The sequence below is a fragment of the Rhamphochromis longiceps genome, linkage group LG12 (genome assembly GCF_057381845.1).
Source record: "Rhamphochromis longiceps isolate RC_006_pf linkage group LG12, R_longiceps_female_GT1.1, whole genome shotgun sequence".
Classification (NCBI taxonomy): Eukaryota; Metazoa; Chordata; class Actinopteri; order Cichliformes; family Cichlidae; genus Rhamphochromis; species Rhamphochromis longiceps.
Window position 1 is genome coordinate 11503132 of NC_140568.1, and position 26630 is coordinate 11529761.

General features: G+C 39.1%; 2 protein-coding genes across 7 annotated transcripts in view; one reads left to right on the top strand and one right to left on the bottom strand.

Moving 5' to 3' along the window:
* Positions 1-15: 15 nt before the first annotated feature.
* Positions 16-21677, bottom strand: tango2 (transport and golgi organization 2 homolog (Drosophila)). 6 transcript variants are annotated; one of them, XM_085424750.1, is made up of 10 exons: positions 21395-21410; positions 20340-20454; positions 19714-19836; positions 12498-12586; positions 10675-10794; positions 10419-10536; positions 4032-4099; positions 3694-3847; positions 2689-2793; positions 16-2332 (listed from the first exon to the last, which is right to left on the bottom strand). In XM_085424750.1, the coding sequence occupies exons 3-10, from the start codon at positions 19767-19769 to the stop codon at positions 2212-2214; spliced, it is 831 nt and encodes a 276-aa protein (XP_085280876.1). In that variant the 5' UTR covers positions 19770-19836; positions 20340-20454; positions 21395-21410; the 3' UTR covers positions 16-2211. The 6 variants fall into 6 exon arrangements, with proteins under 6 accessions (XP_085280876.1, XP_085280874.1, XP_085280877.1 ...); XM_085424748.1 differs by lacking the exons at positions 20340-20454; positions 21395-21410 and adding an exon at positions 21531-21677; XM_085424751.1 differs by lacking the exons at positions 20340-20454; positions 21395-21410 and adding an exon at positions 21487-21642 and having other exon boundaries at positions 3694-3844.
* Positions 21678-22356: 679 nt separating this feature from the next.
* arvcfb (ARVCF delta catenin family member b) overlaps positions 22357-26630 on the top strand; it is a 261056-nt gene continuing 256782 nt past the window's right edge. Inside the window, exon 1 of the mRNA XM_085424757.1 lies at positions 22357-22704. The gene's annotated coding sequence lies outside the window, so the exon portion shown is untranslated. The remainder of the gene's footprint in view (positions 22705-26630) is intronic.

Below are 26630 nucleotides of genomic sequence, written 5' to 3' on the forward strand. Positions count from 1 at the left end.
GTGTCGTCTTTGATCTTTGGTTTTCTTCTACACTTAAACATACAGCTCAATGAAGCATTAAATGTAAGCGACTGTATAACTTACTTGTTATAATAGTCTTACAGAGTAGGCCTTGAGATGGAGAGGATAGATGCAGCTTCAGTAAAAGACATTTTCAGGGAAAGAACATTTTCCAATTCCTCTTTGGAAATTTGAATATTGTGAAAAATGACTTGAAAAAACATGTTTTTAATAAGGCTTTGAGCTAAATGTGGAAAAATGTTGCTACTAATTCCAGCATCATTCAGTTTACAAACGACGTCCCATTGAATAACTGGAATCCCCCCTCCCCCATTTTCACATAATGTGAAGCCATCCAGTGGGATGGTTCACATTTTTGAAACTCCTGATATTGCATGAAATCCCTTTATGCACACTTTGACTACAAGGGGTAGCCGACAAGCATTAAAAAAGGATAATGTTTTTAAAAATGGGAAGAGCAACCAAATTATAACATAACATTAAAGTGAGCATGTGCTACACACCTCCTGCATGAATCAATAAATTCAGATATATTTAATCAGTGATGCAAAATCTTACAAAACATGCTTTGGTTTTGTCGAGTGGACTCTTGCTGCCTTTAGCAGAGAGTGCTAATTCTGGGACTGGTGGATGCTTACAGCACACAGTATATGAAGAAAACTATAAAGATGTTTACATACAGCCTATAAACATGGAGTGATGGTAATACAACCACAAATTTGTTTCACAGCTGAAATTAATCAGATAAAAATAAAAACTGCATTATTTTTTAATGCTGTGCCACTGGTATTCTATTTGTACTTGTCTAGATTTATACTCCTCTACACCTCTTTAGATGCTGTATTGCTTTAAAACATTGATGTGAAGATACCAGTGCCCATTCTGCTGGTTAAAAAAATAAGAAGGTAATCTTTAAATACACCAAATGTTCAGGTACATCCTGAAGGGTGCAATATTCCACACAGGCAGGAGGGGTCACTGTTTGAAAACAGTTGCAGGTCAGCTAAAGTACATACAATGGCATAACACTGCAAACCAGGGATACTGGTTAAATGACCATAGGGAGATTTTAAATGGAAAAAACTAACAAAAGATCAAAATACGTATGTACATATTACTCACAAATCATATCAAGTTTGAACTCTTTTTTTTTTTTTAGGGAACAGAAGTCAAATTAACCATGGGTTCAATCTGGTTACAAAAAGCTTTCTTCACATTAATAAATACATTACTCATACGTCACCTGCATGTGGGTAAATCCTAGAGTCATACAGGAAGCAGCGGAGCCAGCTTCCTAGGCCTATACTGATATGTGTGTGAGCACATGGCTCCTGACAGTTATTTTGTATCCGTAATCATAATGCAACAATCAAAAAGAGAGGTGTTTGGATAAACTGTTATTTATTTTCAGGCTGTTTTTTCAAGATCCAGTGCATTTAACAGTGCATTGAAACATTTGATGCTGTGACGCAAAATTACCTAAACACCAATGAAAGGGTAATCAGAAACTTACAAAGTAGCCAGTAATCCTGGTGATGACTCGTGTGAACTTAAATCTTCTAGAAAAATATATGTGACCCTATGACTTGTCATAGGATGCCAATTTAGCCTGCAGCCTGAAAATAGAGCATAAAATGTAAATCATGGATGGAAGGTTACATCGGACACCAAAAAGCATGTATTCATGCACCGCAGACGAGCTTTTCTACACTTCACCCAGACAAGCTGTATTTAAAACCACTAATGTCAGAACCAGTCATAACGTACTGCATGTAATGTGCCTAACACAGATCATCTCCTGTCTTTTGCCATGTGTGTGAAAGGGCCACAATGTCTAGCGTTCATGACAGAAAATGGCATCACACCAATCTTATATTTACCAAATTACATTCAAGCTATAATTTTTGAGAAGGTTCATGACATGTAGGTAAAATATTTTCCTCTACAAAACTCTAAATGTCCTTTGGCATCTTTACTTTTTTTAAAATTAGCATACATCTTTAAATTAAATCAAAAGTAAGAAATATATGAAACTGATGTTAACGAGGCAGCTAGTGACTAGCTGAATAAAAAAAGTGCTGATGAGTCTTTGCGGTCACATGAGGCTCAGCTGAAGGAGATGGTGAGGAAAAGGTAACGGAAGGAGAGATGATGCAGAAAGGCACAGAGTAGGTTTCCTCCATTGTGTCTTCACTCCTGCAGTTTGAACTGGAAAGAACTGGTGCTCCATTTGGTTGTGTCACAGTCAAGCATGGTGCGCTCTGTGAAGATCACATTCCCTTCTGCATCTATCAGGATAATTGTATTGGTTCTGAATGGATAACAATACAGAGAAGAAAACAATTGTAAATTTAATATCTAATAAGTATGACAGTGGTTATGAAAAGTCACTTTTCAGACACTGTTTGCCGCTGCCCTGCTAAATGATGTTTTGATAGCTTTGGAAAGGACTAACCCTCTGACCTTTTGGCTACAAGAGAGTGTCTGTACCCAATAATCCAGTGTTTCATTGCTGTGGAGGATTGATTACACTGGGGATTTTTTTTGTGTGCCAAGAGTTCACTGTTCTGTGATATTGCTGTCTAGCACAGCAGTGTCAGTCACCACCAGTGAACACATAAGGAGGTGAGAGAGAAATGATATCTGGTGAGTGAGGAAGGCTCTGACCTTGTTCCATAATGAGGGGAGCGAACACACACGGCTGACAGAGCCTGGATCATGGACTTGCTATAACCATCACCCTGAGTCTCCTGAATTGGATCAGGTGTGTTCCTGTTAAAACAACAACAACAACAAAACAGATAACTTTAGAAAGCGTGTCGGGTTTTAATTGCACATGCATTAATACTTTTTTCATTATTTATTGCTCTTGAAGCAAATCCCATTTCTGAGCGATCCATAAAATCCACCAATACCCTTTAAGTGTATGGGTGTCTGCATGGAAACTTGGGTCAGATTATACCAAATGCAGTGATTCTAGCTGAGTGCTATTGGTGATCGCTCCCTGCAAGTCCCGTTCTAACCACCTTCCATGTGTGACCGATTAATGTGCTGGATCTCCTCACAGCGACCCTTATATCTGAATTTCATTTGAGGGTCTTCAAAGCTGTGCAAGATTATTAAAGTATATTAAACTAAATTAAAAACTAAAACTAGATATGGAAAATATTTTAGTTAACTAAAGCAATAAAAATTAATTTAGTGTCAAATTTGTCAACCACGCTGAGCGGGCTCTGGTACTGACAGGGATGTCTATTGGTCTATTAGACAACACCCTTCACCCTCTTCTTAAATTATGCTTCAATTGATTGCACCTGTTTATCTTATATATCAATCCATCCATCCCCTTCAGCTTATCCGTTTCAGGGTCACCGGGGGACTGGAGCCTATGTCAGGTTGACAGTCTGGCACAGAGCTCAAATGCACTGACATTCACATCTATGGGTAATCTATAGTCAATGAGTAAAAGTGAATGATTCAATTCACTTTTACTCTGATAGTGCAAAATAACAACAACAGTCGCTTCTGTTGTTGGGGTGGGGTGGCTGTAGCTCAGGACATAGAGCAGGTCATGAGCAGAGTATCAGGCTTTTTCAGTGGCATCTCCTACATTCACACAATTTAAAATGCACTGCAGCTGAATGAGATTTAAGTGGGTGTTTGTGAACTTACAGCTCCTCATTATTAAGGACACTGAGTAGCTCTTGCACCAGCCCATCACAAGAGAGCGTCTGGTCGCTGACGACGCTGGTGAAGTGTTGCTTGCCTTTCAGCAGTTTCTTCCATGGAGTATCCAGCAGCGAGTTGCTCAAGCCGTAGATTCCTGCTGAGGGGGAACAAGATAAATACAGACAAATTTAAACATTAGCAAGCTCTGCTAGCGTCTTTCTGGTGTGTTCTTCAATCTGAGAGCAATTTCACTGCGGAAATGTCAGACTGACATGAGCCAGCCATAGGCCAGGAGGAAAGGTATGAAAGGTTTCTACAGCAACCATACTAAAAACACAGACCTGGATTTAGATGGATGGGTTCAGGGCTGCCTCTGTTTCCATAGTAACACACAATGTCTTGTTTAGCTCTAGAGAGGACACAGTAAGATGGGAAATTAGACATTTTATGATAATCAAACGTGTTTATGTCTAATTATGACTGTTGTGTCAGGAGTCAGAAGACTTTGAGGCTATTGAAATAAAGCGAAATAGAGCAAAGAGAAAGTTCAAAGGGGCATTCCTCAGGGAAACATGGAAAATGAGCGCTGAGGGTGAAAGAGAATAACAAACTGCACCATATAGCATTTTTTAATGATGCATTTTCTTTGCAGCCCTGGAAAATAGGAATTAAGAAGCCTGTGTTATTGCTGGACGCAATTCAAATGGGAAAGTTAAAATACTATACCACACTAGAACAATTTTGATGTTATCCACAAAGGACAACTGGGTGAAATTAAGGTCTCAAAGTAAAAATTAGTGCTGCAAATACCCTTGACTACCACAAAAGCCATTTAGTTACGGTGTTAGATCTCCTTGCAAAGTCCTCAGTTAGAGGGAATTTATTCAGTCTGCAAAAAATCTATCCGACATCAAGGGCATCTGTCACAGCCTTGGTACAGGAGAGTGAATAATAAATTATGATCGAAGCCTTTGAACCAGTAGTGGAATTCGTTTTTTTGATGTCAGTTTTATGACAGCAATACCAGTGGCATCAGTCAATCTCAAATGTGGTGCAACACTGTTTCAACATCTGACTTGGAAAGTTTCCCAGTTGAGAGCTGGCAAGACAAGGGCACAATATGCTGCTGGGCTTTTACTCTGCAAATACATTTACTAAATAGTTTTAAAAGCCAAAGTACATATTAGACAGCCTTTGGTCTGACCTGTTAGCACCACAAGCTGAGAATATTTGCCATTATTAACAAAGATTTCATGTCACGTTGAGAAAAACAAGTCTATTAATGAATTAGTAAATTGAAAGAACATTATTTTGTAACGGCTTTGATAATCAAATGAGCCTGCTTGGTTTTTCAACAAAAAAACAACAACAAATATTTCAACTGACTACATTTTTCTCAACTTCACTTGCCTGAAAGAAACTATTTCTGATCATTTACAGAATAACCAATTAAAACAGGTCAGTTAAACAATGCTGAAAAATCTCTTAGTTGTAGGTGGTTAGTTATATTTTGCTCTACAGGAACATGAACAATATAATTCACACCCTCATTTCCTCTCTTCATGGACTGCCCAAGATGTTGAGCATGTCCTTCAGATTTAGCACCATGTTGATCTGATTTACATAATCATCCCCTACATCTGGGGTTCTCAGACTGTGGGTTTGTCTCCACTAGTGGGGCTTAGAGCCTGTGCAGGTGGAATGTGGACAACCAGGAGTCCAGCTAAGTCGAATGAATATGACGTCCCAAGGGAAAATAAACAGAAGCTTGCCAATGCTATCAGCCTGACATTTAGGTAATAATTGATTTTAAAAACAAAAACATGCTTGTCGGACATGCCAGCCTCAGTGGAACAGAAGATCCATCAGAACAGGCTTGGTTTTCCAATCTTCAAATGTCCATTTTTGATGGGGCTGTGTGCCTGCAAAATCAGATCTTTTTTTTTAGGCTTTTCAGTTAGCTCAAACAAGTCTGAAAGGAGTAAGGACTCAAAGCTGACTGCTTCAAAAAAGGTGTAAATACTGCGCTTATGTTCCTCCTACATATGAACTGAAATTTTAGTTTATGGTGTTAATTTTCTTATTAAAGTCGATAAAAATGATAAATTCCCCAATAACTTAGTTTGACATGATGATGTGGTGAAAAGCATTGTCTTAAGTCAGGCTGGGTACACAAACATAATGGTGTAAGACAGGGGTGGGTAGCTCCAGGCCTTGAGGGTCGGTGTCCTGCAGGTTTTAGATATCACCTGGGTCAACACACCCGAATTAAATGATTAGTTCATTACCAGGCCTCTGGAGAACTACAAGACATGCTGAGGAGGTAATTTAGCCATTTGAATCAGCTGTGTTGGATCAAGGACACATCTAAAACCTGCAGGACACCGGCCCTCGAGGCCTGGAGTTGCCGACCCCATCCGAATGCTCATCGAGGCGATCGTTGGCTCAAGAGTTGGGAGTTCGCCTTGCAATCGGAAGGTTGCCGGTTCGAGCCCCGGCTCGGACAGTCTCAGTCGTTGTGTCCTTGGGCAAGACACTTCACCTACTGGTGTGGGCCAGAAGGGCCAATGGCATGATATGGCAGCCTCGCTTCTGTCAGTCTGCCCCAGGGCAGCTGTGGCTACAACTGTAGCTTGCCTCCACCAGTGTGTGAATGGGTGGATGGTGTGTAAAGCGCTTTGGAGGACTAGTAAAAGCGCTATACAAATACAGGCCATTTACCATTTATAATCTTGCTTGTATTAAATATATATCGCATTGTGGTGGGGCGTGGACGCGGTGCTGGGCGGACGCACCTGCACGGCATCCGCAATCATGCCCGCCGGGGAATTGGGGTTGTTGTGGTGTATTGTGGTGTGATGTATGTGCGTCTGGCAGCTGCGGTCAATAAGGATGGCTAAAAACTGATGTATGGACCTGCCGTGTCTCATTCACACCACACGCATATTTCGCTGAAATATTTGTATCTCTTTTAAACCTCAGAACTGAGCATGGTTTCTTAAACCAACAACTATAAACACATCAGCACTGGCCAATATTCACTCAAGGCGAAAGCAGTGACCGCTCATCCAAGCACGCACATGGTAGCCAGTCAATGAGAACCAGATGGCACTGTAACCTGAGAGAGAAGCCTTTATTTGTCTGCTCTGCAAAAATGAAATTGTCTGAACTAGTATTTTGTCTTGGTATTGAGGTCTTCACTCAACAATACCTCAACAGCCTGGCTCTATCTACACACTTTGCGTGTGATATCAAATCAAATTGACCATGGTGGCAGCAGGTGGAGGATTTATGGAGAGAGAGTTCCATTTGTGCTGTTTGAAACTGGCTAAAATGTTGAAAGTCCCATCAGGTGTGCTGTGGGTTTATTTGGGCTGAGATGAGGGAACAGCAGGAGGTCGGGACCATCGGGCAAAGCGAGAACAAAGAGGGAAGAGTCAAAAACAGGCTTTTTCAGATCTCAGTCAGAGAGTTAATCAGTATGCTAGCTGAGAAGTATTCTAATGAAGAGTCCTCTATATTGAGGCTGCAGAGCATCACCAGCTGTAGTGTAGTTGGCTGAGATGGTTGAGTGAGCTTTCAAGAAATTCAGGTAATTTTTGAGGGAAAAAAATAATCATAGCAGACAGAAACTTTGGGATTTATCAGCAAATCATTGAATAGGACGTGTTCCTACATCTCGCCTAGTCACCATCAGTGATTCCAACTTTGGCTTTGGCAATATGTTTCTGTAAAAATGCAAGGAACTATTTCTAGTCAGTCTGATGGCACCATGTTGATTGAAAAGAGATACATGACAGATGTAGTTCTTAGTAAAACATTCATATACTGTATGGAAACATGGAACTTCAAATATTTATATTATACCAGTGATGTATTGTAATTCAGACCTCCCATCTGATAGAAAAAGGCTGTGCATACAACCATGCAAACAATCAGAGAGCAAAAATTAACATCATTTAAAATGTTGAGAGTTCATCCGCCCCTGATACTGTGGAATGTGCGTATCTGCTGCCCCGCTGTGTTTCTTTTTGAGCCCGAACAAGTTTCTGCCAAGAATTACAACACAGGGTTTGAGGCAATAAGATCGAACCACTTTCTAAAGTTGTTTTTTTTTTTTTTTTTTTTTTTTAAAACAGCCAAACTGAAAGTGCATATTAGGGAGGCATTTCTTTGCGGGCAAACATCAGAGCACATATTTAATAAAATGGATAATCTCTGGGCATTGACTTTAAAGCAAGAGCGACTTAAAGTGGGATCAAAAACCAGAGCTATAGACAAGTCAGATGAAGTGTTGGATATGGAGCCTCGAGAGCATCAAGCTGAGAATATCTGAGTCAGATCAAAATTTAAATATATATGGCATTAGCTTCACGACTGTGAGGCCCAGTAGACATTTCTTTAAATACAAGGCTGCCACAGACCAAATTATTCATGCACAATCCAATCCAACATGATTAAAGAATATTCCTGGTGAGACTTCTCCATTAATAAGCAGCAATAAATAAATTATCAAATAGTTTGTATGTTAAGTGTACAGTTTTGCTCTCATGTATCTGTAAAGAGTGATGAGACTTACACAAAGAAGGTGGCACATCTTGACCCCACTGCCACCAGTCGCCACATCGTAAATCACGCCTGTGCTTACAGATGAAACCAAAAGCCTCTAATTGTCATGTAAAGCTACTGTCAATCCACCAGCAGTTATTGATTCGGAAAGAAACCAAACGCCTTATTTCCTCAGGGCAGCTGGGCACATTGCAGTGGATAACAAACAGGCTGGTAATGATGGTGCTTACTAAAAAAGATTGTGCATATGTAACTGCTGCCCCTGGTTTTAACAGGGACATCTGCATATTCTGAGCTGATCAAAAATAGCAGCTAAGCCACCTAGATAATGTCATACGGTTGCCCCTAGGTTAAAAAAAGAAAAAGGAAAAAAAGCTTTCAAAGGCTCAGATGATACCGACACTTCTGAAAATAAAGCTCCAAGTAGCTGACTTTTTGTGCAGGTATACACAAGTATATACACAGACCTTTAAGAATACATGTTTGTTTGGAATCTCACATGTGCGTATTTCACTCGGTTCAGTGGTATGCTGAACTCTTGTGGCTTTCTTCACAGTTTGAGGTGCAAAGTCTGCTGAGATTGGGAAATCTAGTCTCTCAGATGCAAAATACTTTAAAAAAATGATGTGAAAATTATTAGCGTGAGAAGCAAAAAAGGTCTAGCTAACTATATTTAAAGTGAACCAGAGTTGCAGTATACTTTAAAGCTCAGCAGCCAAACAGCACGATAGGAGTCCCACAGTAACTCATATGATGCTTTCACAGAATGTAGCCTAATATATTGATGGTACTGAGACACAGTGAATCTCAGTATAGTGCAAACAATCTAAAATACATCACTTTGTGCATTGTCGTGCCAATGTGTGCTACTATTATTATGCCATTTTAAAAATGAATACACCACGATCACAAATGTAGGAGTGACATTGGTTTCTGCATGTGGTAAATATATATTGATCAAAAACGTTGATATTTGGCAGAACTGTATTCATAATTCATATAAAATATTGCCCTATAAATAAGCTTAGCTTTGAATGAGCCACTACATTACAGAGATATGTTTAAGTCTTTCAGTTGTATTGCTGAAACTTGCAATACCAAAGCCACAGAAGATGTTTCCAACCTACAATACTGTTTCAAAAAGTAGCACCTTATCCATTATATTGGAGTTGGTAGAAATTATTAGGTGGCAAAGAAAATAATATGAAAAACAAAATATTTCTCTATCCTGAAAGCTCTTTTGGGGATAACAAACTACTTCAGGCTATGTTAAGAGGAGGAAAAGTCCACTTTTTCTTCTCCAACAGAGATACAACTTTTAACCTCTGAACTCTCCTTTCCCCCGCTTTCCTTTGGGCAGGTGCAGTCATAATGTTATCAGCAGGAGAGCTGGCTGTACTCCCGTCAGGAGCGGTTTCTCTACCATCAGCAGCACAGCATCAAGCGTCAACACTTTATAGCAAACTTTTTATGTTACACATTTTTGTAATTTCAGGTAATATTGCCTTTACATCAGCTACACTATGCTCCAGCTCCCTAAGACAACAGTATGGCTTCACTATATTGCAGCTCTCTACATGGGCCGACAACCTGACAGCTATCCGAGTGTGCACTGAGCCCATTTTCTTTCTTTTCTATGCTTATCATCAAATTCAGTCAAGTCAGGCTTGTGAAGCACATGGGAGGGGAAAAAGCCTTCGTTATTTTTTATGCTGTCTAGAGTTTCTTTGTTTATAGCCCTGAAATATGAACAGGTGTTCCTTTGGAATTTTAATGCTGGCTCGTTCGCAGCTCAGTGTCTTTTCAGTTCTGCCTGGCTGGCACTCCAAAGATGAAGATGTTGCTTTTGTGGTTTTCTTTCCGTGGTAAGGCCAAAATTCAGAGGAACAAAGTTAAAGCCCAGTAAAAAAAAAAAAAAAAAAAAAAGAGACTCCTTTACTGTTTAGATTGTGAGAAGACACACATTATACAGCCTAGTGTGGCTATTTTGCATATTTCTTCTCACTCTGGAAAATATTTCATCTTATGAAATGCAACAGTGGATAGCGTCTGTTTTTAAATGTTAGTGTAAACATCCACATGATGGATATACTTATTTGAATCAGCTTTATCAGTGCATAGAAAATATGCAGATGGATTTCACAACACGTTTTACTCACTTGAACTCAGCTGTGATGAGGTTAAACCCATTGTACAGGTGGCCTTCTGACGACACCTTCTTCAGGTAGGAGTAGCTGTCCTGATCCTTGTCCATTAAATAGTGAGACACTAGAAATCCTGCAAATTAGCAAACGTAATAAGAAATGTATGTAATGTATGTGTACTACTTATTCCTTAGAATCAGTTATATTATCACATGGATTCTAGACACTGAGGCTGTAAAGGGGCACTTGGGACATTTTCATGGCTGATTACCTCGTCCTTGTGCATCAGGGTTAGGACGTCCCTCCATGTAGTTGGTGATGGCAGCCAGCTTGCCCCTCTTGCTGATCCCCAGCCATGACCCCCCTTCCTTCCCTAGCTCCAAGTCCAGGCCTGATAAACACAGAGTTACAATGTATTTTTAAAAAGAGAGGGGCATCAGACCTCACATGAAAAGAGTATGACTCGATTTTAACGGATAATAACAGAGATTCTTCAGTATACCCTGCTTCTTTTGCATGCCAGTTTTCCTTAACAAGAACAAATGATGGGTAACGAATGATTAACTCAAGAAAGAACTAGGTCATTTGTCACTAATCATATGGCAAACAGACTTTTTAATTATTCACTGCAGCTAAGTGCTAGTTTGAGAAAAAACACATAAATTCATGCAATATGCAAAAGATGTGAAAGGGAAAGAATTCTACAGTTAGAAAAATGTTAATAAATAATAAAAAGAGAAAAAAGAATAAATAATTAGTAATGGAAATTTGAAGTTTCTCTGATATTAGTAGCAAATATATATTACATATTATTTTTGAAATGGTCTTATTATGCTTTTACCTATTTGACATCATGCTGTTTGCACAAATGTTAAAAATGTGGATATTAAAAGTAGACAAAGTTTCAAAACGTCAGTGTGTGTGTGTGGTCATAGTTCTATATGCAGTGGATATCCCAAATATGACCATTTTAGGCACACAGCTCTGGCTGTGAACACAGGGGCCCCGCCCCCCAACTGTGCAAAACCTTCTGTTTGGAAGAAACTGCCAATCAAAAGAAATTAGGTTTGAAGGGAGAGCAGTCTCAAAGGGAGAGCGGCTTAAATAGCTTGTTTCATATAGTAGATAGACTGAGTGGCAGTAAGAAATCTAGTCCACATTAAGATGCACAAATAGAAAATATTTTTTTCTGTGTCACTGACATCACAATCAGAGGAAGTATAAAACTTATATAACCTTCAAGATGTTGTCCAATTGGAATGAAATCTCATAAGAGTGATGGCAGGAATTATTTTAGTCCATCAGTAAATGAATGTTTTCTTTCTACATCCCTCTCCTCCAGTTGACACAAAGAATGTCAGGCCCTGCAAATTTGCAGCACTTCCTGGTGATCAATAAAGACAGGTCCACTTATACAGTCAGTGACCTCGAGAGCCAAATGGTCTAATTCCTCTGAGGGTGGATGGAAAGCTAGCTAAATTCCACTGGGACCAATAGCTTACTTCCCTTCTCGCCATGCTACGTCTCCTTCAGGGCCCTACTGCTACCCACCCACCACACTCACGCCCCGTTCATCCCCCAGCCCTGCAGATAAGACAGAGCCATTTATTCCTGTCACATTGCATAAAAACAGCCATCAATTAAGAACCCACTAGTCGAGTTCTGACCCCTCTATTACAAAGGGGAGAGGAGACTGGCGAACAACGAGGATATGGCACCATTTCTTCCCTCAGCAGAAAAACAGAAGACTGATTTTTTCTGATTAGCCATAATGTGTATTGAACATCAGTCAATTAAATGTAGTTTGCTGTGGGTGGGGATGTTCTGCGATGGATTTTTGAGGTGAAGGAAAGGGATTTTTCCTTGATTAATGAAAGCTCTTTATTCTTACAGGTAAAGTTTGTTAAGCAGTACTAAAAAGCCAACCAACCTTGCATATATTAATCAAAATAAGCAATTAAATTCTAACAGACACGTTTACACAAAACATACAAGAAAGTTTTTCACTAATTTGTGTTAGCTTTAGCTTTAGAAATTACTGCTGTTTAGTGAAAAGCTTGACTGGTGGTCTCAAGTGTATATGTACAGGCTTACCACTGAGGATCTCATTGCTGGCCCCCCAGAAGTCTGCAGCTTTGGATGGCCTGTTGTAGAACTCATCTCTGTTTGCAGCCAAAATTAGCCTGAGAACATAACAGGTTAAAACTTGTAAAGGGGGCTCAGCCCCCAATCATAATGCCATGCATACAATCAGAATCAGAATCAGAATACTTTATTGATCCCTGGGGGAAATTATTTTTTGTTACAGTGCTCCATTTTAAACCAACATTAAGACAAGACAGACAATACGCTAACTAAGAATAGTACAATATATACATATATATACATACATACATACATAAGTCACTTATAAATAAATATTTGGAAAAGAAACATGTGTAGTTGTAGCAGCAAACAGTGTGTTAAGTGGATGCGTTGTACAGGGAGATGGCCACAGGCAGGAATGATTTCCTGTGTCGTTCAGTGGTGCTTTTGGGTAATCTCAGTCTCTCACTGAACGAGCTCCTGTGACTGACCAACATGTCATGGAGTGGGTGGGAGGTGTTATCCAACATTGTCTTTATCTTGGACAGCATCCGCCTCTCCGACACCACCTTGAGGGAGTCCAGCTCCATCCCCACAACATTGCTGGCCTTACGGATCAGTTTATTAAGTCTGTTGGCATCTGCGACCCTCAGCCTGCTCCCCCAGCATGCAACAGCATAGAGGATCGCACTGGCCACCACAGACTCATAGAAAATGCCTTTACAATACAATTACAACATTGCATTACAATGTTAAAAAGCAATTCATTTAGTTGGATGACCTGTTGTAGTGCCTAAGAACCACCCTGCCACTCCATACACCTGGACAAGATGCAAACTAGAAATAGAGCTGTTTTCTCACCTAACCTCATTACCTGCCTATTTGCTCACCTGGTTCTTCGTGCTCCTATACAGTCTCTCTATCATCTCTCTGTCCAACCTCCTGGACTGACAATCACACACAAATGCATGGTATTCAACATAACATAACATAACATAACATAACATAACATAACATTATCCTAAGGGCTGGGAATCCACATTTGATATCAATATATATCAATATATGCTTATTTATGTGAAATCATCATCAGTGAATGTAGGCAAACCAATCGACACTGGCTTTGTATATCTTTTGTTGACTCTAATCACATGTCCACTACACTTTTTGCTCTTTCTTCTTGCTGTTTTCATCCAGCTTTCTCCCTCTCTCGCCTATGGGACATTTATTTAAAAAAAAAAAAGAAAAAAAAAAAATATATTTCTATCATATGGTGAGTCTAATTCATTTGATCTTAACATGAAGGTAAGAACATATGCTACTATTATCCACTAGAGACTTATATAATTACAGTACATATATACATACAGCATCTGTAATGATGAAAACAGTAAGCGTTTGTGGTTTATGGCCAGAAGGTCAGTGTAAAAAATAAGCTCCCAGACTGTTACAGTGCAACTTTCACATTTTCAGTATAATAAAGTCCTCAGATACAACCAGAAGCACTCACGTTAAGCATCTCATTTTCTAAATTGATTGAGCAGGAGCCAGAGGAGAGAATATAAAGGGTCAAGGCTGCAAAGAGAAGGTGTTTCTTTGAAGATGACCAAAGTAAAGAGGATCAAAAGGAATGTAACTGAAAAAAGCAAAAGGCAATAGAGTCAGGAGCTCAAGTTTGGAGAATTTATCCATATACAGCAGGCTTTTGGATATGATTGAGTCCCTCCATATAAAACAGGTTTATTTAATGAAGACGTGCAAAAATGAATTGTAACCTTCTTGCAGTGGTTGGATTTGAGTCACAGGGGTCTCATCCTGGAATGAGGCCCAGGATAGGAAAAGCAAGCCCAAAGAAACTCCATAGGTCCGTCCTCCTGTGGGCCCATCAACCACAGGAGGAGACATAGGATTTTAGTGTCTTGTGTGGATTGGACACTGGTCTCTGGTTACATTGATGGCCCTGCAACCTGAACTCGTATAAGCAGTAGTAAATGGATGGATTGATGGACGGATGAACAGTTACAGATCCCTGTAGTACGTGGGATGGGGTTGAAGTATGGTGTTTCATTACTATTTCCCAACTAGAGCAGCTAGTCATGTGAAATTTTGCAAGAAAATCAATTTTACACCAGCTCCAAGTTTCACAATCTGAAGCCAAATTCTTGAGCAACAAGCAACAAATTCCCATCCACTCTTATGTATTTTGAGACCATGTAACTCGTGGGAGGAAATCACTGATGTTTTTTATGAAATGACTCCAATGCCTTTGGCTTTGTGGTTTTATTCATTTTTAGAAACAACTGAAAACACTTTGAATCTTAAAAAACAAACAAAGAAACTAGAATACAATACATATTATTGTATTGTAAATATTTAGAATGAAGAGCTCAAAGATTCTGAACATTTGAAATAGACCAGGTTGAATTTTGGAGAAATATGCATGAGCATCTCTAAGTACTGACACAGCCACATAAATGAGAGTTTATGACTATTAAACTCTGTAACTATCAAATAGCTTGAATCAAGTGTTGGATAACCCCACTGCTGTTAGGAGCTACCTAAAGCGGAGAAAAAGCAGGCTATTAAGGGGTTAAAACAATTTGAAATAGTATTTTACAAGTAAATCATCTTATCTCAATCTCATTTTGCAAAGCTGGCTGTGTCTGCCACATGCACGTAACCTCTGCAGGTGTTTTATTCCATTTTAAATTTGTTTTTTATTGTCGAAGCAAGGCTACGAGACAAACATTTACTGCTGCAAACAAGAGCGAATAGCCTGAACAAGAGTGTGATCTGATTTCCAATAAATCCCCTTCAATGGGACTCTTAAGTCTGACACAGACTGTCTGTCAGTTGAGCTGCACTAAACTTTGACCTACAGTTTATTATTATTCGGAGTGAATCAGATTGTAATGACGCCATTATGCTCACAACCATTAACAGCAAAACACTGTATTGTGACCTGTATCTAATGCAACACCTGTTCTAACATCTGCCTTTATTCACGGGTCACTTTTTGTCATTTTTGTAGTGGGCTAGTATGTCCTCACTTAGCAGTTAAGACCCAACAATCACACAGCTTCACACAGCCCATCTTTCCTACTCAGATATTATGAAAAACAGTAAACATTGACTCTGTTCCTTGATGAAAAAGGTAACCTCTCTATTTCATGCAATTTGCGTAATAAAATAATCTGCACTATAGCAGCAAATTAATAACATAAACAAATAAAAAGCATCTGTCTTATTTTTAAGTACATATGGGGAGTGGCTTCGTATTGTGAAAAGATGCATTGAAAATACAGATAAAGCATTTCAATACATCTTAATGCCAAACTATGTAGAATTATCTATGGCACAGAGTATTATTAAAATGATTCAAAAAATCTCTGGAGAAATCTCTGTATACAGCAGCAGGGCTTTGCTGTGAAAGAGCTTGCCTATCTGTAGTCACCTATCAAAAACTTTTGGGGCAGTATGAAATGAAATATAAAAAAATGTTATGTTTTTACAAGCAATTTTTCACTCAGATGTCTAGCCTGCTTATAGAAATCGTTTAATAGCATCTCCACGGTTAGAAAACCTGTAACTAAGTACTACTCTATTGTTTCATATGATTGAAGAGGGTAAGTAATAGGAGGTGCTGCTAACTACACCACTCCAATTGTCTAACTGTTCTTCAGAAACTGTGAGCGCCTCTATAAATGTGGACGTTTTAACTGTTTGTTGGTCTGGAGCATTCAGATATGTGTTAATACAATGCCGCAATGTTACCAAGAGTTGGGGAGCTGCAAAGTCACCCCAACGTCAGACGATGCAATGCTTAAAGAAACTGCAGAAAACCCAAGTGCTACCACTCAGAGTATGGGTGTCTGAAAAGGTTTCCAGGAGAAAGCCTCTTCCTCCTAAATCCCAAGGCTTCTGAAACAATGTCCTTCAGATAAACAAGACTACAGTGTAGATGTCTGGCCATTGTCACCTTTAAAAAACAAACCAAAAAACCCCTCCATCTAACATCCAACAAGACAATGATCTCAAGCACAGCAGCAAATCTTCAACAGAATGGCTGAAAAAGAAAAGAATCAATGTGCTGAAATGGTCCAGACCTGTATGTAGCAGGTCCTTAAGAGAGTTGTGCATAAGCGAATGCCCACAAATCTCAAAGAACTAAAGCAATATTGTAAAGAAAAGTTGGCCACAATTCCTTCACAATGATGTGAGAGACTGATAAAAGTCATACAGAAAACTATGACTTTAAGTTATAGCTGCTAAAGGTGGTTCTACAAGCTACTGAATCACCAGGTGCATTTAGACTGAGTTCCATGACAACATTTCTTCTTCATGACTGTATATATATGTGCCCCCCAAACATGCACAATTTAAATCTCAGTGTGTGGTGGGAGCAAGGGGGATGGGGCTGTTAGTCTGAGTATGTTTGCTTGATAATATAATCCCTTTTATATCGAGTTGCTTGGATATATATTTGTATGTCATATTTACTATTGCATCTGCCTCCCCAGAGACAGCAGATGGAAATGAGCTAGTAGCTAAATCTGTTATAAAGCATCACTCCTCCTAAGAGATGAATGCTTTTGTTCATGGTCTCTGACAGTCAAATAAATAAATAACTAAACTAAATTAAGGACAGATGTAAACATTCCCTGTCCCAACTTTTTTGGAAAGTATTGCTTGTTGCTGGCACTGACTTTAAAAAAATGCCATACATTAAAAAAAAGGTTTGGTTTTATTTAGTTTTTGTGCCATTTCCAATAAATATAGGGTTTAAACTGCTTGTAAACCACTGCATTTCATTCAATATTTTTAAATATTTCAAGCAATTTTATAACTTCATCTTTAGATGTATTGAGGTAAAGACTGCTGTCATATGATTACAAATCATTAAAAGCCACAGAGGTCAGTGAAATGCATCAGAACCTGCAAATGTATGTTTTATTCCTAAGCTTCTAATGGTCTTCCTATTATTCCTTCAACACAGGAGCTTGCATCTTGTTAAAAGCAAACAAATAAGGCCAAATGACATAACAGGGGTCGACCTCTGTGTATCAAAGGCTAATGACAGCCCGTTCCCATGGTGCTTTATGAGCCACCACTGCTCCTGAAAACAAAGCTAACACTAATGATGCTACACAGGAAGAGAGCATCTGCTTTTGCATCCTGAGGGGCAAATCCCATGCAACTTGCTCGGATCACAGCGTGAGTCAGCCAGCCATGTAGGAGGCACAGTGGTAAGGAAAGAGCTATCAAAGCTCATTGACACTCAACTTTGATTTCTTTCTATTCAACAAACACAGTGACTTATGTATCCAAACACATGTGGCTCCCATGGGATAATTTCCTGAGCCTTTGATAAATTTACACCAAGGCATGTTAATGTTAACCTCATGGTGGGTCTAGAAAGATAAAGGAATCACCAAAGTCACTAGACTTTCATTATCATCCTCTGGAGATAACAAAAGTCACCAAAAGCATGGACATCTTCAATTGTTGTCGAGACATTTAAGGTTGTGTCAGAGTGATGACCTAACAGGCATGCTGCCATCGTATATAGTGACCTTATCCCAAGAGGATCAATTATTTTATTTGCTGTTCAGTTACAGTGTCAACATGCTTACATCATGAATACATGCTTAGGGGTGGCTCCAGCTCAGGAGGTGGGACAGGTAATTTACTGATCAGAGGGTTGGTGGTTTTCTAAGCACTTAGAAATAGAAGAAAGTGCTTATATGAATGTGGGGTGAATGAGACATGTTGTATTCTTCTTTTAGTGCTCAAATAGAGTACAGAAGTGCTATATAAGAACCAATCTATTTATCATATACTATAATTTACTTGCAAAGAGCCATGAGCAACATGAGATAAAGAACTATTACAAAAGCTCTATGAAGGGCTGCCATTATGCTGTTTGTTTAGTACATCAGCATCATCTTTTGGTTAAAGGGATTGTAAGTGGCACTTTTATATTATGTTTAAATGACTAACCTTAATGAGAAGTGATACAATATATCCAGGTCAAAATCATATTGCAATGCTATTTGGTGGACTGCTGCAGTGCTTTTGTTCTGAGCAGCTGGTGAAGAAAAACACAGTGGAGACTAGAAATTGCGTTTCTGAATACAGAGATCTCAGCATGAGGGTAATCAGCGAGTCATTTGTGTGGAATATTAACCCATTTAACTCCCGCAGATCCATTCCTGTCATTTTGTGCTGTGAGCGCTATAATAATTGCACTTAATGAAACTTTAATTCTGCCTTCAATCCAATTTTATCTTAGCATGCTGCATATTCCTTTTGATTTACACATTCGCCTGAAAAAAAGAAACTGCTTCTGCAGCCAGTACAGTCTATAAATAGCAGACATGATGCTGCATTAGGACACAGTGCGTTTCACCTTTCCCCAGGTTCAGGTCTGAGTCAGTACTCATAACACACCTCTGCTGTGATCTCCTTAGGTGAGGTCAGACTCCCAGAGGGAAGGACAAAGATGGACAATGGCCTGGCAGAGAGCTTGCTCTCAAGCTCTGGGGGATTATAATAAGCTGGGGCTCCACATACCATCAGGCTGTAACTCACACTGACTGCTTGTACTACACCGATCTGTGCTGTTCACTAAAAGAAGTTAGCATTTACTGCTGGGTAGGGCACACGGAGGTTGCACAAAGAGTCAGTGCTTTCATAAAATTGGTAGAGAGGCTGTTTCTAACTTTCCTAGCTGCAGGGAGTATCCGGCTTTGTGAGGGAATCACAGCAAAGATGTGAAAAAACATTGCAAGAGTTTGGTAGCTGCATGTTAACTATGAATTTTGAGAAATATGCTCTAAGTAAAATATTAAAACTGGCCCAAACAGTTACATAATAAATCTGCATGAGAACATAAATGTTCTATAGAGTTTTTATCACCTCGCCCCCTAAAACATAGCGCACAGAGATGGCAATAACATTAACATAACCACAATGTTTCTCCACTTGCTGCTACACACTTGATTTACGAGTCTCTGCTGGAGTGTCCTTAGGCAAGATACTAAAATCTCTGCTCAGAGTGTGCAGTTCTGTGGCTGACAATGCCTCGAGAGGGTTTGCTGATACCTGTTTTTTGTGCTTACCTTGTTTTTGCTTTATTACCTACAGTCATATGAGACAGCTCTATTGTTTATCAAGAACTTGCTTCAAGTCCTTGTATATTTAATGCATGACTTAACTGCCTTACCTGTAGGCATTTTTGGATGCAGGCCGGGGGTCAAACTTGAAGAAAATTATACACATGGATGTGCTGGGGATTGATGGCAGGGCTTTCACTTGGTTCACATCTGCCTCTAAATCTCAGCCATACCTGACAAAGAAAAGAATATAGGAGTTATTCTGAATACCCTTTAAAGAAAACAAACAATCTAATTCCCACACCTTGCGATATCACAGCAAAAACAAAAACGACTAATGAAAAAAAAAAAAATCCTTGTGTACTTTAACTCCTATTTCTCTTGATTTCCCTTGAAGTGTTTCAAAATCTTGACTGATAAATTGTGGTAAATTTAATTAACCAGACTAGATTTGGAAAGGCACCTGCCTATATAAAGTCTCATGCCTGATGATGCACGTCAAAGCAAAAACCAGGGTAAGTCAGAATTCCTGCAGTGATCAGAAACAGTGCAGCATTGCAAAGCATGCTAAGCATTTTGCTGCAGGGAAAATTCCAAAGAACAGAATGGCCTTTATATTTCTTAAATGAAAGCAGTTTGGAATAAACAGGACTCTTGAAACTTTTGAACTAGCAGGCCATCCAATCAACCAAAAGAGCAGGGACTTTAGTAGAAGTGACCCAGTGGTCGTTCTTACTGAAATTCTGTGTGGAGATGAGAGAACCTTCAGAAGGACGCTCATCACTGCAGTACTCCAATGATATCGGGTTTATGGCCCAGATGGCAGGCAGAAGGAGGTTCCTCATATCAGACTATGAGAAAAAAGATTTCTAACCTGAGCAAACCAAGTCCTCTCATCGCCTGAAAGCGACAAGAGTGAGTGACCAGAAAATAGACAATATAGACTACTGCAGTTGGCAAAGATGTTCAACCTGCCAAGGGGATCCCCACCCAGACTCATGATTTATTCCACCGACAGTTTTGTAAATTAAATACAAACATCTATGTATAAGCCTGGAAATATATCCCAGGTGACACACCTCTAATAAAACAAGGTTAATGTGATATTCACGTTTTCTTAATTAACATATTTTCTACGTTTTTATTTCGTCATTTTGAGGCGAATAAAGTTCTGAAAACTTTCTGAATACATTGTTTCCAGACTTAGAACACAGCACCCAAACGTTTTTTTTTCTGTCTGCGTTCACTCAGCACCTAGTTTATATGTGGAAGAAAAACGGTTTCCCTTTATAGAACAAGCTAATCACATTTTATTACAGTCTTTGCAGTATATTGTGTGGTCATGTCCTGCACCACATTCAGAAGGACTGGGATACAAGTCATTCAGCTACAGTATCCTAACTGTAATGAGTGCAAAGGTAGCAATTGAGTAGAGTCGTAAACTTAGCCATATGTCACAATGGCATTTAATGACTCGCTAGTCCGACCCCAATAATCAGCTGGTATTATGAAGCTAGAGGGTTGTGACAACTTGTCACAGTTGACATCAACTACACATTTTGAATGATACGAGGACACGAGCGACTAGCATTGTCGCAGGACATTAATATTTGATAGACAGCAACGAACTAGCTGAGTAGCATATCCACAGACAAAATATTAGTCGAGTAATATGGTTAGTTGAACGATTAGTTCCAGGATAACTTCACCTACACATAACTAGCTAACGTTAGCTTAGTAATAGTTAACAGTATAACGAGGACACCGACCCAGCAAACTTTAGCTACCTACCCAAACTTAGCTGTGTGCGAAACAATATACTACAAATGATATCTGGCTTATCGGTTTTCTACACTGCTGTTGTGTCGCCTAGTTGTACTCACCACCCCTCAACACTCGGTGTTGACAGCTAAAAGGAAGTACTCACAAAGAGTGACCTCGATTTGAGTCTTCAGTCGTTTCATAAGGCTAAAAATCCGACGTGACCGGTTATTATCTGTGACGTGACCTTAACCCCGCCCGCCTCTGCATTTTACATACATAAAACAAGCGCATATGCTCAGTATTCCAGTATGATTGGTCATTTTACAAAACACGAACAGCCAAGCTCGCAGTAAACGGAAGCAATGAGGTTTCCGGTTTAGTTAACATTATTTTCAAAATAAAAGCATTAGTGTCAGAAGTGTGTTTTTATGTTACAATTCTTTAAGGAAAAACGGCTTGGCAAACAGGGTTTATTTTATTAACATGATTATGCCTCACAATACAATATAACTGAAAACTATATTGTCATTTGTTTTAACACATAGACTGTAGTACAGGGTAGCATTTTTCCAAATAAGGAACACTTTTAATTTGAAAAATATTCTGTAGACGTCATTTTTGTATTCCCGCGGGATTGACGATGTAGTATTGACATCAATCATGTCATATCAATAGACAGGAGAAGCCTACAGAGAAATGCAAGATGAAACTGATAAAATAAAATGGAATAAATTAAATTAAATTAAAAATTGATATAGAGTTTTATGAATTTTAATGGAAGGTTTACCAAAATAGTATTTTTTTTAAATTCACTGACAGAAAAACTTAAACGTAATAACAGGAATAAATTCACTGAAAGTAACAAGTCTTTTTATGAATAATCGAATAAGGTTAATTTTCCTCCAATAGTAGTTTGAATGGGGCGGAGACACTCGCTGTGACCGACAGCATCCAGCACTGTTGTGGATGAGCGGGATAAAGGCTGCTCTGCCTTTCATACACTAGAATACAACTTCGCTGTCTCTAATTAACGTATTTATTAGCCGCTTCGAGTGCATCCAATAACTTCAAAGCCCATTAGGTTAGGTTTACTGTTTGTTATTATTTTTTATTTTTTCCCCGCTGCATGTGGAGCGACTAAAGGGACTCACCGACAGCAACCTGCCAACTCCAGTTTGAGAGATTTGGCAGGTTGTGAGAGTAGTAGGCTCTCCCTGCAGCAGCTAGGCTAACTTGCAGGCAAAAATAACGGCGTTCGCGGTGAGGCTCGGAGTACTGCTCATCACAACGGGGAGTCACTTCGCCTGCGGGAGCAACGATGACCGGGAGAAACTGAGGTAACCAGAAAACAGCTCTGTTATTATCTCGTAAGTTTTATCCTGTTCTCTCAGCAGGAGGCGGGTGTGACAAAAATGTCAATTAACATCAGGAAAGCTCACAATAACCCGCGGGCTGTGTTTCCTGACATGAGCAGGTGCTCGTCTGAAGTGTAATGAACTGGACTCGGTGTTATTTGGTTAAAGCTTTAGCTAATTTATTGTTTAAATATACGTTTTTAGGGTGGCGCGGTGGGAAGAGATATATTTAATGCTCCTTAAAAAAAATCTATAACAACGAGGGTTTGGATGAAATTGAATATATCTGCGCGTGCTCCCGTGTTGTAAACATTCATGGATGCAGTCGAAGGACGCGAGAGCCGCCACGAGCTGTCAATCATCTCATCCTCACTGCTCTATTGTTTTTCGCTCGTGCTGTTTGTGAGTGAGTTTCCATGGAGAGTCTTCCGGTTTCTCTACTCTAATTACCTTATTTGGAGAAGGGGCGGCTGACTGATAGAGTGCTGCTGTTGTTGGGTTAATAGTGCTGTATACACGCAAGCGCCCGAGTGAAGTGGATGTTTTGAAAGAGTTATTCTCAATAGACGCTGATGTATCCTGATCAGGCTTTTCACACTCGATAGCCTTCCGATGGCCTCGAGGTGCGCTGTTAAAGCAATTAACTGTGCAATTAATTTATATCTCAGCCTCGTGGCAAATCGAAATTTATAAACTGTCACCCAATCTGTTTTTTGTGACACTCAACATTCAGAACGAAAGCACGTTAAATTGGTATTTTGCAACCCCGCCCCACTGACCATTAACAGATCATCTACAAACCCACTATACAGCCTTATAATTTTCTTTCCAGATGAACATGAGGGTACTTTTTAAAACTTAAAAACTGTGATCAGTAGGCTTTGTCAGTGAACCATCATGCAAACAGTCTAGGTCTGAGTTTACACTTGTTTTTTAAAAAGTGTCTTTGGCAATTGGATGGCAAGTGAGCAGCTCAGACAAATCAGTGTTTACATCTGACTCTGATTTCCTTACTGTCTAAGTCACTTCCAGTAGAAGGTCAAAGGAACAGTAATGTAATTAAAGGAGGCCTAGCAAGCAAAATGACATGTTACAAGGACTAAGACAGTACATTCTGTTGCAGCTGTCCTAAACCAAATAGGACACCAAAGTATCCTACTAATATATCATTGCTTCATAGCCACATAGAACTCAAAAATATGGAAAATTTGTGCCCATTTAACAACATAAGACTTTATATTTTGTGACTATTTCACAAACTGCCTGATGCTTGGGTTTTTTCATTACAATTTTATAATAATACTAGTTATTTCCATTGAAATGTTGTGATAACCCTGACTGCAGGTTTATCTAAGTTCTAAGTGAAAGCAACTTGGGTTCCTTGAGTTTTCTATATACATTTAAACTTTTATCCAACTGACTGGTGGAGTCAGTTGGATAGGAACACCTTGTGTTAATGTGTGAGTTATCACTTAGATATAACACGATCTGCATTCCGAGTCTTTCAAGTGGAACATGGATATACACATATAAATTATTAAATGCTTTTAATTGGAAGCTTACACAGACACCCATTATGGTGGTTTATGTGCACTCTTTTGTGTAAGGAATATGTATGGAGTGACCAGCCAAACAGTGGTGACACTATAGTGAGATCTGAGGCCAAAGGTCTGCACTATGCAGCAAGTGGTAACTTCAGGTTTAAACCTGGGTTTTCAGTGCAATAATTATGCTTGATTTTTACCGGGCACATTGCCATGGCAACTTATTCTTCAGATCTAACCTGTGCTGAAGAAGGTTATGTTGAAGATAAGAGATTAACAGATACAAACTCCCTGCCCACAGACAAGTCAATACTCAGGATTGCCACCATTCCTGGAAGATCCCTTATACCTTGGTGGATTTATAGTCTTCATCTTTCCCTGATGACTCTCACTAAGAAATATAGATCCTTAGAGGCAACTTTAATCCTTCATTTTTGTCCACTGCTGGTTGCATTTAGTTTAACAATATTTATTATTCTGTAGCCATTAATATATTATACAAATACAGTGAATCGGTTTGCATCTGTGGAGTTTATGTTAAATCTGCTGGTAGACTAAATCTGCATCTGAATTCTGTTTTTATTTTTATTTGTTACTTGCTTTCAGACCATTAGGTAGCACCTGGGCTGTAGCTGAAAAAACAAGGCTAAAATTGTCTTATGTAAATTTAAATATTAATTTAATAGAATATGCAAATATAATTTGGCATATGCTCCTGTCTTAATGGTAAAACTCATCTGGTAAATTTGCTACACAGTTGGTATTTTTGGTGGCTTTCCTTCATGGTTTTGAAAAAAAAAAGACTTTGTAAGTATCATAGTCCTTCAGCATTACTGACCAACGTGCTAAAAGTACACAGACATTCATACAGTGCTTTTAGTTGTATACTTTTATCCTCTCTCTCTGCGGACATCTCATTTGCAGAATGCTTAACCCTAACAATAACCATCAAAAATGAATGCCTAATCCTAAACCTAGCCAGAACCTAATAGTGACCCTGACACTAAAACCACATTTTGAGCCTCAAAAATGCCTTCAAACTTGTGGGGACGGCATTTTGTCCCCATAAGTGACTACTGGTCCCCACAAGTATAGCAGCATGCCAATTTTCTGTCCTCACAAACATGCACTCAAACATGTACTCAAACATGTACTCAAACAAACACACACACACAGATTTCTCTGTACTGTGTTGGAGATTGGTCAGATGCTGCTAACACCGCTCCTTTCAAGTAAATGTGTTTGTAGCGAGAAAGTTAAACCCTGGGTTGAATGACAACCAATCACGTTGGAATGACTCCTGCACTTGAGTCCAGATGTTAAAGTAAATGAAGCCAGACAGAATAAAACCGAATAGAATAGAATAACTTTAATGTCCACATCGGTGGAACACTGTCTTTGTTCAACAAAGATAGGGATGTCCTGTGTATGTTGCAATTGCTTTGTAGTACAAACGCGAGGCACTGCTGACTTTGTCAACCAGCTCACATAGTGGATGTGTATAGATAACAGCCCTCATGCACTATGTAAAACAGTAATTTATAGTATGAAGAGAAAGAAAAGAAATAAACATCTGATGTCTTTCTCTCTTAAGGCTTTTGACATTTCTGCAGAAGTTTTGCACTGACTCAGAATTTAGCTCATTTATGCATTTCAGACTGTGTTACAGAGAATGCTGCTGCATTCAGAAACATCCCAAAAGATTGCTTGATGTGTATCACTATATAGAAGGTGTATGCTACACTTTACAGCACAGTTAGTACAAACAAAATGCTCCTTTACACAGACTGTTATGTGTGTAGGACCTTAGCCTCTTAATTGTTTGCTATGGTTGACTTAGGTCATGACAATCATATTTTTAAAAGTTCCTCAGATGCTTTTTTTGTCAGAATACATTTTAGACTGATTGGTAATAAGGTAGGAGCTCATTTTGAAAATATTTGCAGCTCACACACAGTGAGCAGTCTCTGGACAGAATGAGAATCTCTGCGCCACATATGAGTGTGCTGAAAAGCGAAAAATACTCAATAACTGGGGGTAAACAAGAAGACTTCCAATGAATGCTAATGTTTAAAAAATCTTTGTTTTTCCCTTTGCTACGTAAGTTATCACACACTTCCCTGTGTGCCAACTGTCTTGTATTTATGTATTCTGTCTGTCTTGAGGGGAATAATGTTCAAATATTTGGCCATAATCATCTTAAAAAACAATTATAGGGGTTACTGCATGTTGTGCCAAACGCAGAAAGATGTTTTAGAATGGTTGCAATAGGAAAATGTTTTATCCTATCGATGGAGGCCAAACCAAACTTTTTAATTTTTCTTGAATTTTTTATAATCACCACTTAAATATCAGAAGGTTAAA